This window comes from Apodemus sylvaticus, chromosome 20, assembly GCF_947179515.1.
Source record: "Apodemus sylvaticus chromosome 20, mApoSyl1.1, whole genome shotgun sequence".
NCBI classification, from domain to species: domain Eukaryota; kingdom Metazoa; phylum Chordata; class Mammalia; order Rodentia; family Muridae; genus Apodemus; species Apodemus sylvaticus.
This window is the reverse complement of record NC_067491.1, coordinates 31,622,738-31,641,606: the sequence shown is the minus strand read 5'-3', so window position 1 is coordinate 31,641,606 and position 18,869 is coordinate 31,622,738. Positions and strand designations below refer to the sequence as shown.

At 36.0% G+C, this 18,869-nt stretch overlaps 1 protein-coding gene across 1 annotated transcript in view; it reads right to left on the bottom strand.

Moving 5' to 3' along the window:
- Lrriq1 (leucine rich repeats and IQ motif containing 1) overlaps nt 1–18,869 on the bottom strand; it is a 190,715-nt gene that overhangs the window by 102,962 nt on the left and 68,884 nt on the right. The window contains exons 10-12 of the mRNA XM_052165529.1: nt 16,320–16,513; nt 14,272–14,399; nt 2,155–2,228 (exon numbers count right to left, since the gene is read on the bottom strand). Coding sequence (XP_052021489.1) covers nt 2,155–2,228; nt 14,272–14,399; nt 16,320–16,513 — 396 coding nt within the window. The remainder of the gene's footprint in view (nt 1–2,154; nt 2,229–14,271; nt 14,400–16,319; nt 16,514–18,869) is intronic.

The window sequence follows — 18,869 nt, the reverse complement described above, 5'->3', positions numbered from 1 at the left end:
AAAATATTATTGTTCATCAAGAAGTAAAGTAAGATAAAGGGTTTATTTTGCTGAACCAACGCAGAAATGTTATGAAGGAAAATAGAATTTATAGATAAAAAGGACTAATTAGAAGGTGCATAAATATTGAGAACTCGTCACATGTTGCTGGCAAAATGATAGGTGTTATGCAGGCTGGATAATATACAAAATAGCCCTGGTTGCCAGTGTCAGAGGAAAGGGCTAATAAATCTGACACTAAAACTTATGCAACAGTTTCAGCCCCAATATCATGAGACCTGGCCATTGATCTCAGAGATCTGCTAAAGTCCAAAACAACATACATTCTTGTGAAGGCTAGGCTCTGTAGTAGAGGTATATACACAGCTGAAAACTAAAACATCTTACAGGAAAAGATGATAAAACTGAGCCAGCAAGCAAGGAAATGAATTACTACTAATAAAACTGCTTGTCAACATGAACCTCCTACACCTACTCTATTATTCAGAAGAATATTATGCATGTATCTAATAAATGCATAGAGGATATATATGCATTCAAAAAAGGTTGCATAAGAATACCTGTATGAAGGAAAATGCATGGAACTAGAAAATAGCATCATGAGTGAGGTAACTCAGACCCAAAAGTATATGCTTGGTATGTACTCACTGATAAGTAGATATTAGCCAAAAATGTACAGAATAACCAGGATACAATCCACAGAACTCAAGAAGGTTAACAAACCTAAGGGACCAAGTGAGGAAACCTCAATCCCACTTGGAAGGGAAAAGAAAGCAATCACAGTGGAGCAGGAGAAGGTGGGAGGGAAGGGAACTTTCTAGAACGTACCAGAAACCTGAGCGAGATTCAAAAGGAGGGATCTTAGCTGAAATGTCCAGCAGTGGGGAGAAGGAACTTATAGAGCCCACCTCCAGCAGAAAGACAGGGCATCAGTGGAAGGATAGGATTGCTATCCCACAGATAGTTGTTGTAGGTCACTGACCTATAATTGTTCCTGTCTAAAAGCACTACAAGGACAAAAATGGAGAAGAGACTAAGGGAAAGGAGTTTCAGTGTCTGGCCCCACTTAGGGTCCAGCTCAAGGGGAGGCTCCAAGGCTTGACACTATTACTGATACTATGGTGTGCTTATAGACATGAGCCTATCACAGCAGCCCTATGAGAGGCCCAACAAGCAACTGACTGAGACAGATGCAGATACTTAAACCCAACCAATGGACTGAAGTCTGGGACCCCTGTGGCTGAATTAGGGAAAAGCTTCGAAGAAGCTAAGGAGGAAAGTGACCACACAGGAAGACCAGCAGTCTCAACTAACCTGGACCCCTGGGATCTTTCAGACACTGAGCCACCAACCAGGCAGCATACACTAGCTGGTATGAGCCTGGTGCACATACACACCCTGACATATATACATTAGAGGACTGCCTGGTCTGGCCCCAGTGAGAGAAGATGATGTGTCTAACCCTCAAGAGACTTAATGTCCCAGGGAGTGGGGAGCCCTGGCAGGGGGAGAGGAGAGAGTGAGGGGATGGAGATATCCTCTTGGAAAGTAGGGAGGAGGAATGGAATGAGGAACTGTAGGGGGGGTGGTGTGGAACTGTGGGAGGGCTGAAAAGTAGGGGGTAAGAACTGGACTGGAAAAAAAAGTTAAAACACATGAATATTTGCATAAATTATATATTCATGGTAACTAAAATTTCAAACGATCAGTCAATAGAAAATGTACTCACAAATTGTATACTTTAGTGAATAGATAACATTATTGCCAACATGCATAATATTGAAAAAATGATATGTAATGATTTTATACAAATACTAAGCAAAGAATTTTGAAGGCAAAAAGGCAATATTGTTTGTTTAACATAAAGGCAAAATTACCTTACGGTGGCAAACTCAAACTGTGGCTGCTACTTGGATGGGGCTGACTGGGAGATTACTTGGGAAAAACATTTCAGGCTGATTTGGACAATTTGTGATTTTTAATTAACTTTTTAATAGGTGAACAACCAGGAACAAAAAGTCAAGCAATGATCATTTTATTCATCTTTATATGTGTAAATGCATGTGTGCATAACAACCCTTTGTGATATTTGAAACAGAAACTCAGAATCCCATTATTCAAAATAAAAATAAAAACATAGAATGCCAAACTTACCAGAAAGACAATTGTTGCTGACATCTAGCTTTTCCAAGGACAAAAAATGAAAAAGTGGTACAATTGTTGCTAAACTAAAAAGAAAATATAAAAGTCTATTGAAAAAATTAACAAACATATTCTTAATATAATTCATTTGAAGTACAACTCATTTACCTAATACAATTACATAATTACAAGAAATTATATACAATTATCTATAATTGTATAATACAATGCAGTACAATTAAAACATTGAATAACAGTATTTATTAAAGTTTCAAAAGCCTAAGAATGTAAGTAATCCTATTGTGGAAAATTATTGTTCATTTTTAAAGAGAATTTACCATGGAACATTACAATAATGGAAGGTTTTGATTCATTTAAAAAAGAAATTAACATGAAATTGCAAATTTCAGTCACAAATACCATGGGCTTTGATGTGTATTTACTTTTCAATTTAAAATAAGTAGCTATTTGGTTATTATTTTGTTTTATCTTTTTATAAAGCTAGTTATACAGAAAATACAATATTTGTTTTCCCATCTTTAGTTTAAGCACATGTCCTAAATCTTTAAGGGTCAAACTTTGGGGTGGGGAGTACTATAATTATTTAAGTTTTTAATTTAAATAAAACTGTATCACTTCGTCAATTTCATCACTCTAGAGCACAGCCAAATTTTTATTATTATTGGTTTTTTTTAAATATGAGTAGTTTTTTATTTTTGTTTTTGTTTTTGTTTTTTTAAATCTCTAAATGGAACAAAGTTTTACCAGACCAAATGCATTACTTCAACTATGTATTATGCTAGATTGGTCACATATTGCCATAGATTAATGACATTAACTATTAGATGCTATGTAAGTTTCTAAAAGGGTAGTATAAATACTTTATTTAAAGAATTAATTCCCTTTAAGCCTCATTGGATTTTCACAAACACGTTTTTCTGTGATGAGAATTCTTCAGTATCCCGCACAGCCCAACAGAATAGAACACCTGTTTATTGAAATATGTTATCTATAAGAAACACTCTCATTTACTAATGGATTTTTATAGCATAGTATGAATTTTACTTCTTAATAAAGATGTAGAAATCGACTTTGAGAACCCTGGAATTTTTCCCTCTAGGTTAGTACAAATGATACCATCAGCTGAATCCCTTTAGGTGTGTAAAGAAAGCTGGTCCTTTTAGCCAGCTCTGGGCGGGAACTCCCCAGAGTCCTGATGAAATGAACACAGCAAGGCAGGCAGTCTGCCACACATCATTCTTGGTTTCCACTTATTTTGAAACTTGGGAAATTCAAAAAATCATCAGATCTGTGTTTTATTATTGTTACAATCACACACACACACACACACAGTACTATGTGTGTGGGGGGGCGGGTGCATGCATGCATGTGTGTGTGTGTGTGTGTGTGTGTGTGTGTGTGTGTGTGTGTGTGTGTGTAAACCACAACTGGACACACCGTAGAGATTAATAAATTATGGGGAGCCCAGCTCCAAAGGCTGCATCTACATCTGTTATGGAATCTTTGGCTTAGGGAACATCCTGCGAAGGGTTCAGAAAGAATGTAAGAGTCAGAATTATCTGTGAAGCAGTTTCTCCTGGAAATAGTTGTACAAACAAGATCAAACTACTAGAAGTACCACGGAGCATTTTAACATGAAAGGGGTAAATATTTAGGGTTTTATTTCTAGCCCAAAGTGTAGAGACTAGTAGTCACTACTGGAAGGAAGAAAATCAGCCTCTTCCTGGGTTTAGCTCATTTATTAGTTGCCCAATAAAGAATGTAAATCTTGAAACCATATAGCACACACAAGCAACAAGAAGAAACTCAACAGATTATTTGTGTGTAAATACAAATAAATATATAAATACATATAAATTATAAGTCCAAGATGAATAAGGAGGAATAACTTTATAAAATTTTATATTAGTCAAATGGGTTTAATCTTGCCATAATAATCTATAATATATATCCTCATAATGTATGTTAAATTGTAATAATGAAATTATTGAACCAAAAGTTTTTCTATTTATTTTTCATATTACAAATGTCACTAGAAAAATTTACAAGTATGGCATATAAATGACATAACATATATAGCATGTCAAATAAAAGCTGTTTCACAAATTAATTTCATCTTGATTGACATTTCTTTTGGAGACAGGTCAATCAATACTTTGTAGCATAAAAAAAACATACTACTATAGTTATTTCCAAATTAAAATCATACTAGTTTACCTGAGTCTTTAATACAAATACTTATTTGCCTAAACTCATTATTATGATAACTGGAAATGCTTTGTAGTTAATTCTTACTATTAACTTGGAATTCTGTAATTGTTCATAACATTCACATAAAGAAGAGTTGGGTCTAATAATAATAATTCTCTATTACTTCTTTCAGTCTTTCTGGCTGTTCTCTCTCTCTCTCCTCCTTCCCTCCCTCCTTCCCACCCTCTCTCTCTCCTTCCTTCCCTCCCTTCCTTCCTCCTTCTATTTCTCCCTCCCTCTCTTATAAGTATTATTCTAAGGTCAGAGGCCACACACCAGCACTGTGCCTTAAAGCCTCCTGGGGTCTGGCACAGACTCACCCTTGTATGTACCTTGACTCCTCCCTTGTACTACCCTGGTCTGCATTAGGAGAGGGAAAGAAGATACTACTGAGGAACCTAGCTGAAATAAAGAGGCTGGAAGAAAATGCCGTTCAATATTGTCACTCCTAAGTACAATCTAACCATTCATTCTAATCCTCTGTAATACTACTTCTTTAATAAAGTCTTGTGGGTGACTGGAGTAAAATAACAAAATACTAAGAGAAAATACGGAAAACATTGGCCCTATAAACACTCCTTTGTACAACATACGAGTACAACTGACTTAAATGTCACATGGATATGACAGAAGAAAAGCAAGAAAGTATAAACGAATGAGGGGCAGTAAAGAAGCAAGGTGGTGGGGGAAAAGAAGGGAGGTGGGGCAAAAGTAAAACACTGTGGTTAGATAATGTTAGATTTAAGTCTTCAGACCACGTTGTTTCATGCCTAATCATTTTGTTTGATAATTTTTATACTATGAAATGTCAGTTCTTTAAGTGACAGCATAAATGATCATACATTGTTATTTTTGTAACTTTACTACATCTTAATATTAAGTCACTGTCTTTTTACTAAAACTCAATAGCTAATGACCTATTTTACCTCTTATAATGTGGTTAATCCAGAATATTTTGTATTCTTCTCAATGCTATATGGTGAAATATATTTGAAAACATCGAAGGAAAATAATCAATGCAATCTTATAAAAAACAGTATGACTTTTTCTACAAAATCAATTTACATACATAAGCATCTGCTATGGTCAAATATCTCTGTAATATTATATTTTATCTTTTCATACAGCAATTTTTTAAACCATGATTTGTTGCAATCTAAATCAAGAACATGGATATTCATGCTTCTTTACGACTATTTGTTATGATGGTAGAAATCTGATTATAGATTTCTTTTTCTCAGACATCTATAGGTTTTTTTCTTTAACTGACATTTCATGAATCCTTTTTGCAAGAAAATTCAAACCAGAAAGACAAAGGGACATTATTGAAAACCTAATACCACTTGACCTTGTCACATTAGCCTTGGGCATTATACGATATAAATTTCAAAGACGACAAAAAGCAAAAGATTTGTACACTGAGCACCCAATGGATAAGTTTCCACTCTGCTCCCACTTAGAGTCTCAAGACAGTTTACACAGCCAGTCTTCTAGTTAGAACTGCACTCAGTCAAACTGAAAACAGTCACATGTCTTAATGAAAATTTAAAACAGAAGACAGGATGAAACAAGTATTCTAAACAATATTCACAATATAATGTTCTTTATATGTATTCCATTTGCTTAGAAAGAAAGTATGTCAATGTATAATCTTTTCCTCATGGTAAAAATAGTTACCAAAAATACATATACATACATATACATATACATACATATATATATATATGTGTGTGTATATATATATATACATACATACATACATACATATCTTAATTACTATTGCCAAAGATGTCTGTACAAATGCATTTTAATATCTATATTATAAATTCATAGATTTCTGAAATGGACTCAGATATATTCCCTAGGTGAACTTTGGTAATTGTAAGGTAGGCAACAGTAGCCCATTGACACTTGGGAAGAAGTTAAGGCTCAGACAATGAAAGGATATGCTCAATGTCAATTGACTGAGATGCCACAGGTTCAAACCACAAACCTGAACTGCCCTATCCGAATTTTAATAGATGGCTCTGCAAACAGTTCACAGACAGAACACTGTGACATAGACCATAGATAAGGAAGTAAATCTGTTGAGATAAAAAACTAAGCCTTGAGAATATTTATATATTATGCCATTAGGAAATAATTTCATTTCTTCATGTGCCTTCAGATCTCCTGGTTCACTAATAACACATGCTGACATATGTAAAGCATTTGATACCATAATATATGAATTAAAATGTGACACTATTATTAAAAATTCAATGAGATATATGCAATAATTATATGTACTATATAATTTCATTATATTGATTGTAAGTAATACTTTCATAAGGATATTTTATAACAATATACAGTGCCCTGTGGAGAACTCGGCAGCTGCCATCTTTGCCCCCCAGCAGGACAGGACAGGCGACACCAGGTACTGAGATATCCCGAGTCTAAGAACTCTGGGGACACAGACCACCAAGCTGCTGGCTGTCACCTGCACCCAGGACCTGGACAGAGCAGCGGTTTGTCTGTGTGCCAGCCAGGCATGGGTCCTGTGCCCTGCGGGATCCCCCACTGCCATCTTTGCTCCCTGACAGAGCAGACGGGCAGCACCAGGTTCGGTCCACAGAGACAACCTAAGTATAACATTGCTTGGGGCAGGACACACCAGAGCTCCAAAGGCACCCAAGAGGAAGGCAGCACATCAGCAATCTGTGCCAGAGGAAACCCAGTCATCCAGTGGCATGGAAATAGCCTTATGGGCTCACAGAAGGTTCAAGCAACAGCCAGTGACAACAGGACAAACTAAAACCAAAAATAACCAGATGGCAAAAGGCAAATGTAGGAACCTTACCAACAGAAATCATGACAACATGGCAACATCTGGACCCAGTTCTCCAACAACAGCAAGTCTGGGATACCCCAAAACACCAGAAAAACAAGATTTGGATTTAAAGTCACTAGTCATGATGCTATTAGAGGAACATAAAAAGGACATAAATAAATCTCTTAATGAAATACAGGAGAAAATAAATCAAAAGTTAGAAGCCCTTACAAGGGAAACAAAAAAATCATTTAAAGAAATTCAGGAGAATATGAGTCAAAAGACAGAAGCCAATAAGGAGGAAATACAAAAATCACTTAAAGAAATAAGAAAGAAATTGGGTCAACAGGCATAGGTCATGAAAGAGGAAACACAAAAATCTCTTAAAGAATTATAGGAAAACACAAAAAAGCAAGTGAAGGAACTGAGCAAAACCATCCAGGATCTAAAAACAGAAGTAGAAACAACTAAGAAATCGCAAAAGGAGACAACTTTGGAGATAGAAAACCTTGGGAAGAAATCAGGGACCATAGATGCAAATATCAACAACAGAATACAAGAGATAGAAGAAAGAATCCCAGATGCCAAAGATACCATAGAAACCATGGACTCAACAGTCAAAGAAAATGCAAAATGTAAAATCTTGTAACCCAAAACATCCAGGAAATCCAGGAAACAATGAGAAGGCCAAACCTAAGGATTATAGGCATAAATGAGAGTGAAGATTTACAACTGAAAGGGCCAGCAAATATCTTCAACAAAATAATGGAAGAAAACTTCCCTAACCTAAAGAGAGAGATGCCCATAAATATACAAGAAACCTACAGAACTCCAAATACACTGGACCAGAACAGAAATACCTCCTGTCACATAATATCAAAATCCCAAATGTACTAAACAAAGAAAGAATATTAAATGTAGTAAGAGAAAATGGCCAAGTAATATATACAGGACGACCTATCAGAATCATACCAGACTTCTCACCAGAGACTATGAAAGCTAGAAGATCCTGGGCAGATCTCATGCAGACTCTAAGAGAACACAAATGCCAGCCAAAACTACTATACCCAGCAAAACTCTCAATCACCATAGATGGAGAAACCAAGATAATCATGACAAAACCAAGTTTACTTAAAATCTTTCCAAAAACCCAGCCCTACAGAAGATAATAGGGGGAAAATAGCAATACAAGGAGGGAAAATTCATCCTGGAAAAAGCAAGATAGTAACCTTCTTTAATCAAACCCAAAAGAAGATAACCAATTAAATATAAAAAATGACGTCAAAAATGACAGGAAGTAATAATCACTATTCCTTAATATCTCTTAACATCAATGACTCAATTCCCCATTAAAAAGACATAGATTAACTTACTGGATACATAAACAGGACCCTATATTTTGCCGCATACAAGAAACACACCTGTACCAAAGACAAACACTACCTTAGAGTAAAAGCTGGAAGACAATTTTACAAGCAAATGGTCTCAGGAAACAAGCTGGAGTAGCCATTCTAATATCAAATAAAATTGACTTTCAACCTAAAGTCATCAAAAGAGACACTGAGGGACACTTCTTTCTGGTCAAAGGAAAAATACACCAAAAAGAACTCTCAATCCTGAACATCTATGCTCCAAATGCAAGGGCACCCTCATTCATAAAAGAAACTTTACTAAAGCTCAAAGCACACATTGCACCTAACACAATAATTGTGGGTGACTTCAACATTCCACTCTCCCCAATGGACTGATCAGGAAAACAGAAACTAAACAGGGACACAGTGAAGCTAATTGAAGCTTTGGACCAATTAGATTTAACAGATATATATAGAACATTTCATCCTAAAGCAAAAGAATATACCTTTTTCTCAGCATCTCAGGGTACTTTCTCCAAAATCGATCATATAATTGGTCACAAGACAGACCTCAACAAATATAAGGAGATCGAACTAATCCCATGCCTCCTATCAGATCACTATGGAGTAAAAGTGGTCTTCAATAGCAACAAAAACAACAGAAAACCCACATACATTTAGAAACTGAACAATACTTTACTCAATGATACCTTTGCCAAGGAAGAAATAAGGAAAGAAACCAAAGACTTTTTAGAATTTAATGAAAATGAAGACACAACATACCCAAATCTATGGGACACAATGAAAGCAGTGCTAAGAGGAAAACTCATAGCCCTGAGTGCCTCCAAAAAGAAAATGGAGAGAGCATACACTAGCAGCTTAATGACACACCTGAAAGCCCGGGAAAGAAAGAAGCTATTTCACTCAGGAGGAGTAGAAGACAGGTATTCATCAAACTCAGGGCTGAAATCATCAAGTAGTAACAAAGAGAACCATACAAGGAATCAACAAAACCAGGAGCTGGTTCTTTGAGAAAATCAACAAGATAGATAAACTCTTAGCCAGACTAACCAAAGGGCACAGAGACAGTATCCAGAGTAACAAAATTAGAAATGAAAAGGGAGATATAGCAAAAGAAAGTGAGGAAATTAAAAAAAAAAATCATCAGATCCTACTATAAAAGCCTGTACTCAACCCAACTGGAGAATCTGAAGGAAATGGACAGTTTCCTAGACAGATAAAAAACACCAAAATTAAACCAGGATCAAATAGATCATCAAAATAATCACATTACCCCTAAAGAAAAAGAAGGGGTCATAGAAAATCTCCCAACCAAAAAAAGCATGGGACCAGAAGGTTTCAGTGAAGAATTCTATCAGACCTTCAAAGAAGACCTAACACCAATATTCTTCAAACTATTCCACAAAATAGAAACAGAAGGAACACTACCCAATCCGTTCTATGAAGCCACAATTACGTTGATACCAAAACCACATAAAGATCTAACAAAGAAAGAGAACTTCAGGCCAATTCTCCTTAGGAATATCAATGCAAAAGTACTAAATAAAATTCTTGCCAACCAAATCCAAGAACACATCAAAATGACCATCTACCATGATCAAGTAGGATTCATCCCAAGGATGTAGAGATGGTTCAATATAAGGAAATCCATCAATGCAATCCACTACATATACAAACACAAAGGAAAAAAACTAAATGATCATTTCATTAGATGCTGAAAAAATATTTAACAAAATTCAGCATCCTTATATGTTAAGAGTCTTGGAAAGAACAGGAATTCAAGGCCCATACCTAAACATAGTTAAAGCAATATACAGCAAACTGGTAGCCAACATCAAACTAAATGGAGAGAAACTTGAAGCAATCCCACTAAAATCAGGGACTAGACAAGGCTGCCCTCTCTCTCCATATCTTTTCAATATAATACTTGAAGTTCTAGCTAGAGCAAATAGACAACATAAGGAGGTCAAGGGATACAAATTAGAAAGGAAGAAGTCAAATTATCACTATTTGCAGATGATATGATAGTATACTTAAGTGACCCCAAAAACTCCACCAGAGAACGCCTACAGCTGATAAACAACTTCAGCAAAATCAATGGTTTTAAAATCAACTCAAGCAAATGAGTTGTCTTCCTATACTCAAAAGATAAGCAGGCTGAGAAAGACGTTAGGGAAATGACACCCTTCACAATAACCACAAACAATATAAAGTATCTTGGTATGACTCTAACCAAACAAAAGATCTGTATGAGAAGAACTTCAGGTCTCTGAAGAAGGAAATCAAAGAAGACCTCAGAAAATGGAAAAATCTTCCATGCTCGTGGATTGGCAGGATTAATATAGTTAAAATGGCCATCTTGCCAAAAGCGATCTACAGATTCAACGCAATCCCCATCAAAATCCCAACTCAGTTTTTCATAGCGTTAGAAAAAGCAATTCTCAAATTCATCTGCAATAACAAAAAAATCCAGGAAGGCTAAAACTATTCTCAACAGTGAAAGAACTTCAGGAGGAATCAGTATCCCAGACCTCAAGCAATACTACAGAGCAATAGTGTTAAAAACTGCGTGGTACTGGCACAGCGACAGGCAAGCAGACCAATGGAATAGGATTGAAGACCCAGAAATGAATCCACACACCTATGGTCACTTGATCTTTCACAAAGTAGCTGAAAACATCCAGTGGAAAAAAGATGGCCTTTTCTACAAATACTGTTGGTTCAACTGGAGGTCAGCATGCAGAAGAATGCAAATTGATCCATTCTTATCTCCTTGTACTAAGATCAACTCCAAGTGGACCAAGGACCTCCACATAAAACCAGACACACTGAAACTAATAGAAAAGAAACTGGGGAAAACCCCTGAGGACATGGGCACAGGGGGAAAGTTCCTGAACAGAACACCAATAGCTTATGCTCTAAGATCAAGAATTGACAAATGGGACCTCATAAAATTACAAAGTTTCTGTAAGGCAAAGGACACTGTCAAAAGGACAAAACAGCAACCAACAAATTGGGAAAAGATTTTCACCAACCCTACATCTGATAGAGGGCTAATATCCAATATATACAAAGGACTCCAGAAGTTAGACCCCAGGGAACCAAATAACCCTATTAACAAATGGGGTACAGATCTAAACAAAGAATTTTCACCTGAAGAAATTTGGATGGCCCAGAAGCACCTTAAGAAATGCTCAACATCATTAGACATTAAAGAAATGCAAATAAAAACAACCCTGAGATTTCACCTCACACCAGTCAGAATGGCTAAGGTTAAAACTCAGGGGACAGCAGGTGTTGGAGAGGATGTGGAGAAAGAGGAACACTCCTCCACTGCTGGTGGGATTGCAAGAGGGTACAATCACTATGGAAAACAGTCTGGTGGTTCCTCAGAAAACTGGACATGACACTTCTGGAGGTCCCTGCTATACCTCTCCTGGGCATATACCCAGAGGATTCCCCGGCATGCAATAAGGATACATGCTCCATTATGTTCATAGCAGCCTTATTTATAATAGCCAGAAGCTGGAAAGAACCCAGATGTCCCTCAGTGGAGAAATGGATACAGAAAATGTGGTATATTTACACAATACTACTCAGCAATTAAAAACAATGAATTCATGAAATTTTTAGGCAAATGGTTGGAACTGGAAAATATCATCCTAAGTGATGTAACCTAATCACAAAAGAATACACATGGAATGCAATCACTGATAAGTGGATATTTATTAGCCCAGAAGCTCTGAATACCCAAGACACAATTAGCATATCAAATGACTCCCATTAAGAAGCAAGGAGAGGGCCCTGATCCTGGAAAGGCTTGATCCAGCATTGTAGGGGAGTACCAGGACAGAGAAAAAGGAGAGAGGTGATTGGAGAATGGGTGGAGAGAAGAGGGCTTATGGGACATATGGGGAGGAAGGAATCGGGAAAGGTGAAATCATTTGGAATGTTAACAAAGAATTTAGAAAAAAATACATACACTGTACTTTGACTGTATTCCTCATACCTCCACATCCATGTTCCTACCTGCCCGCTTTGTCCATAGGCAGATTTGTCTCTGTTACCATGCCAAATATACATTAGTAATGCTTTTTACAAAATCTAGGCATCACAAATGAGAGAAAACCTAATGCTTCCCTTTTTTAGTCTAAATAACATTTTGCACAGAAAAGCTACAAAGGTTAAAAACATCATTAAGACACTTTTTTGGGGTTAGGACACATGCCCCTCTTTGTTACAGCTCTCAAAATCACCAGCCCCACCTGAGTATTCAAATGTTTTATCTAAGTAAAAAAAAATCAAAATAACAATCATTTGAAGGAATGTTTTCTATGATAATTATCAGCCCTAAAAACTGAATTGATCCAGCTGAATAATTACCTTTGTAAAGATTGATAAGTGACTATCGTTCAAGAGTGATAAAGCCAAATCTTATCCCCTGAGCTAACTTTAACTTTGAGAGATAAAAATATTTCATTGTATGTTTAAAATAGTCAAAGAACTACAGGATTCTTTTACAATTTTCTTAATTGTATTGTTTTCTAGTAGTTTGAGAACATACTATCCAGTATGTTTGCTGTGCCCATTCCTACATAGTATACTACATATGTCTGAGATAAACTGATCCTTTAATTTGGGGATCATATTTACTGTAAAATTATCCTATGTATTCATGTAGGTTGAATGTACATACTTATGTGGACTCCATTGAAAGAGCTTTCTTTAAATCCAAACAATATCCTGTTATATGCATGTCAGCTTTTATAATTAGATCTGATTAAAACTATCTAAAAGGATTTTAAAATGTATATTCAATTTTTAATTCTCAAAGATTGATATATGGATGTTAGATCATTTGATATAAACATGTCCAAAATTTAAGCATTACTTGGCAATGATTGAGATATAATTTTATATTATTTTGAAGCACACACACACATATTTGTCCTTTCTTCTTGTCCCACAAGCATCATGTAACTCAAAGAGTAAGTTTCGTGTTATAGGTAGTCCAACCACCTTCCTCCATATGCCTGTGGTGAGCAAATTAATCATATCACAGTCAACAGACTTCAATGAAATATTTAGAACAGGCAGAAAGGAGGACACACATTGTGGTGTTATTTTGACTTTACACAATGATTCTGTCCAAATATACATATGTTTGGCCATCTCTGATGTATCTTTGGATGAAGATACTCATTTCATGTAGTGTTAAGATAATTTAAGGGTTACATCATATCTGCTAGAATTCAAATGTAAACCCATTTTAACAACAACAAAAGGCAAGCAATTGTAAGACTAAAATCCATTGTTTTATGACTTAATAAATATCACTTGAGAGAAATGAGACATACTTCTGAATAAAGTCCCTTACACTCTGTAAGGCCAAAGTTTTATAAACATAAACAAACCTGCCATGAGATAGTTCTACAAGTACATTTTAGAGAGGGGACCAAATGAGGAGAAAAAAACTGATAGAATTTTACTAAAAGCCTAGGGTGAGTCTACCACTTTGCTTTTAAAATGCTACGGTTATCCTTATATGTTGTGTACTGATTAATTTTGATGAATGTTGATTTCCCATTTCTTCTAATTGTTTGCATACATCACACCATAATATTCAAATAATTATTGTTTGAATTTTATTTCTAAAATAAAATGCATCCTCACCTGTTTTGTGAGATGCTTAGATATTGTAGTAAAGGCAACCAGCAAAAAGAAAGTCCTTCCATACTTGAGATGCTGTTGTCATCCAAATGCAGCTCTCTGAGCAGAACATGATTTCTTAAGGATGGAGGCTACAATTAAATATACTCTGTTACTTGATAGCAGGTAAAATATCTTGTAAGCAAATTGAAAAAATATAGATGCTACCAAAGTTTATAATATATACATTCCACTAAAACTAGATTCTACCAAAGCTTATAACATATACATTCTGGCAAAAATTAAACCATACTTCATATATTATTGTGAGTCTTCCAGCATGGGTAAAATGCATTCAAAATAACATTATTTTTGAAAGTCTTTATAAAAGAAATTTTATGACAAAATAAAATTTAATTTCAAAATAGGTAATTGTGGTCCAACTTATAAAATAGGTAAAAGAATGTTATGATATTCTATATCTTAATATTATGAGAATCTTATGTTAAATTATACTCATAAGACACTATAAGCATTTGGGGGTTTTAATAAATGGTTAACAATATAAAAAATGAAAAGGGGCTTTTGGGTGAAAGAAATATTACTTCAGCTAGGATAGAATGTCAGGATACATGTATGAAAGGGAAGACACTGAGGTTGAAGGGTCAGATAAAATGAATGATATATGGAAAACTCATAAGGGAATCTAATCAAGAACAAGAAATGAGTTTTTCTTGATGATACCCAGTATACGTAGGTTAAGCTGCTCCCAGGGGCTACAGGTTATTTAATGAAGATGCCAGTTCCAGGAGGGCTCCTTACTTATTCAGGATGTTGGCCCCTAAACGATGTAATACACTGTGGCAATTGGCACTGTTCTTGATAGTCAACCAGAACCAGAAGGACTGTAGCTGCCTTGGTCACATGATGTAGAGAAATAAAATGGAACTGGACTGGAGTTTCAGGATGCTGTCAAATGCTATAGAGGTTTTTGGGAGATAACTCTCATCAACCGTCACCCTCCACTATGCTCTGTGTTCAGAATACTCACGCAACTGGTAGGATGCACACAGTAGTTCAGTCGTGGCACGTCTGTTATTTGCATCAACTACCTTCTGATAAAATTTGATTCCTGCTCTATAGAGGATAATTACTATGTGGTATTGTAAAGCTGGTATAAATTTTCATAGCTGGAAAGTTCATACTCCCTAATGGGAAAGGTATTGTTGTTTTGTTAACTAAACAGGATGTGCTTCTCAAAAATACCATATCAATAACTTAAGTTATTATCCTATAATATTACTGCCATCAGTTTCAGAAAAGCTTAGTTCTACATTACTGACTGTGGAGATTCATGACAGATCAGAATACAGAAAGTAAATTAGTGTTGAATGACCAGCCATAAGTGGGTATTCTCCCCAAAGCAGGATCTCAGAAGGAGCAGAGAGAATGCTGATACTTGAGTGAATGAGGTGGGACAGTGTGGAACAGTGTCTTCAGGGCATGCTCAAACACATAGCTGCTCTGATTACCTGCACAGGGTCTCTTCAAGACTAGGCATGTCAACACCTACCTAGTCACTGAAAGGGAGTGGTCACAAGGAGCCCAATCATCCTCTGATGATTTCTATGCCATTAATAGTGGGGTTTACATGCTTCTTTAAAAAATGTCTAGCTATATTTCTGTTCACAGACCTAATGAAACCCTCTCTGTGTCCCTCTACTACTACCTCACACACACACAAGAAAGAAATTATTTAACAGGACACCTAGTTCAAAGGGAAATCGCTGGCATTGGAAGTAGATAAAAGATGGTAATGTGTTTTGCAATTACAGTAAAAAAATGTTATGTACATGTACGAAAATATCAGAAACAAACCCATTTTTGTGTATACTTAATATGTGCTACCAACAGCTAAGACATAAAAAAGATAACTTGGAAAGAACATACAGTTGGATAATTAAAAAAAAAATAAGAAACAATTATTGAAATTTCTTTCAAAGTGTATGGTAGATATTTCTATTAAAAGAAAGATATTAGTTATGAATATCAATTAATTTAAAAAAACTTACCTCTCTTAGGTAATTTCCCTGCAACTTTAATATCTGGAGCAATCCACAATTTCCAATGCCATCAACGTCAGTCAGATGATTATGTGAGCAATCCAGGTACACTATGGTGGGTACTTCACAAAGACCTTTAGTGCTAATTAACTGATTGTGGTCCACAGTTAACTGTTGAAGATATTTCAAAGATTCTAAACCACCTGGAATAGATAAGGTTTCTAAGATCATACTTGTTTTATACATCCTATTGATATTGTATTATAATATCATACAAACCAGTATTTGTGGACAAGTTCACACTATGTCCATACCTGTTGGTTTTTGTGGGGGTGTTTTGCTTTTTTGGGGGGGTTTTTTGTTCAGTTTTGGTTTTTGTCATACAGAGTTTCCCTGTAAACTCAAGTTAGCATGACATTTGTTATATCAGTGTGAAATGCTACCTTGAACTTCTACTCTAACCTCCCAAGTGTTGTGGATAGCCCTGGGCTTGTATTTAGATGCTAATTCCACTCCTCAGAGGGGCTGCAGATGAGGAGTTGCCTTGTGAACCTTCTCCCCACCTTAACTTTTCAAATAAAGGCTTGAGCCAAAGATTCCTCAGTAGGAAGTGGGAGGAGCTGAGAGTCTGGGGGAGGAGCAATGGGAGATCAATAGAGAGGCAGCAGAGAGAGAGAAGCTTGTGGCCTGAAGAAACTGCAAGTTATATGGGATAATATAGATGGAAATAGAGTGGTGTAGTGGGAGGTAGGCCAATCCAGGCTTATAACTTGTTTTGTTAATCGATTGAGTTGAGCTTTCTTTTACCAGGGAATTGGGTTGGAAACAAAGTAGCAATATCTGGGACTACAGACATGGGATACTGTGCTCAGAAATACAATGCTTCATTGCATAGTTATATATTAATTGAAAACCAAAAATAATAGTTAATGCATACACTGGGCAATGATAATTTTGAAACAACAGAACAAGGGAATTGTTCATCTCAACTAGAATTTTATTGGAACTCAGAGTGGCAAATATATAGGTGTTTAACTTTTTCCAGGGTCACTTAACACAACAAAAATGAATGAAATATCACATTGCAGGAGAAGTAAAGATTTTGATAAAAGACGCTGAAATGACACAGCAGAAAAAGCAAAGGAGCAGTTGGAACAGAGAGGAAAAGGAAAAAGGAGTCACATGACACACACACAGGAAAAGATAATGGCACATGCCTTTAAATTATAAAAGATACTTTTATTTATAGTAAATTACATACTACACATAATGTCAGGCGTCGTTACCCACACTTTGATGAAAAGAGGACATTGCTATGGCAACAGTGATATCACTGGAGACTTGTGTGCTAGAGACAGTAATAGCGATGGAAAAAAGCCTTTAAATGACCCACAGAAAGACCAATAGTGTGGACCCCTGGGAGCTGCCAGAGACTGAGCCGCCAACCAAAGAGCATACACAGGCTGGTCTGAGGCTCCTGACACACATGTAGCAGAGGGCGGCCTTGTGAGAGAGGGTGTGCCTAATCTTCCAGAGACTTAATGCCACCAGGGTGGGGCTTTACAGGGAGTGCTGATATCTCAAAGGCAAAGAGGATGGGGTAAGGAGGAGTAACTCTGTGAGGGGGATCAGGAAGGAGAAACATTTGGGATGTAATATGTGTGTGTGTGTGTACATATATGTATATATACACTGTGTGTGTGTACATATATATATATATATATATATACAGACACACATACACACATAATTATCTTGATTGGGTAAATACACCATGATAGGTTTATTTTTATATGATTTTAAAGTCTTCTGTGTATTAATCATTGCATATGGTGACACATGATGAGAGTATTTTCAGTGCATATTTTATGCTAAATGTATTTTTCTTACATAATCCCCCCAAAACAAATTTTAAAATAATTTCTTCTCCTTCAGGAATAAAATTATTCCCGTCCATTAGTTGTGAGGGGGGCAGAGGTTTAAGAGATGGCTTTTATCAAAAGAATGGCTCGAAGGTACAAAAAGAATACAAATCATCCTGAATACATCACAGAACAGAACACAGGTCACTAATATGTTGGTTCCATCTGATAAGAGGAAACAGTAATATTCCAATGCAAAATGCAAGCCTAAAATTTAATTTTTAGTTATACATTTTACTTCCAGTGAATTTGATGTACATTTGGCATGTGTTTGCTATATAGGCAAACAATACTCATTAAAAAATAATGTAACCCATAAATACCTGATTAGTATTTTGGTGCTAACCAATGACCTCAAAGGCTCCAAACAAAGGTAAATGATAAATGTTTGAGGGGTGGAATACTAAACATTCTGAGTGATCACCTCACACTATGTGTAGGATCAAATTTCCATAATTTCAACCCTTGTTGAGCACCTTCCAAGGTTATAAAGTCTTAGGAAAATAAAAAATCTGCCTTCAATTATTTCAGAAATTTTAAGTTAAAAGTGTGTGAGGAATGACTCTCATTTCACCATATCATTTTGTTTACTACATATGCTGACACACAGAAAGTTTTATAATTTCCAAAGCTTTAC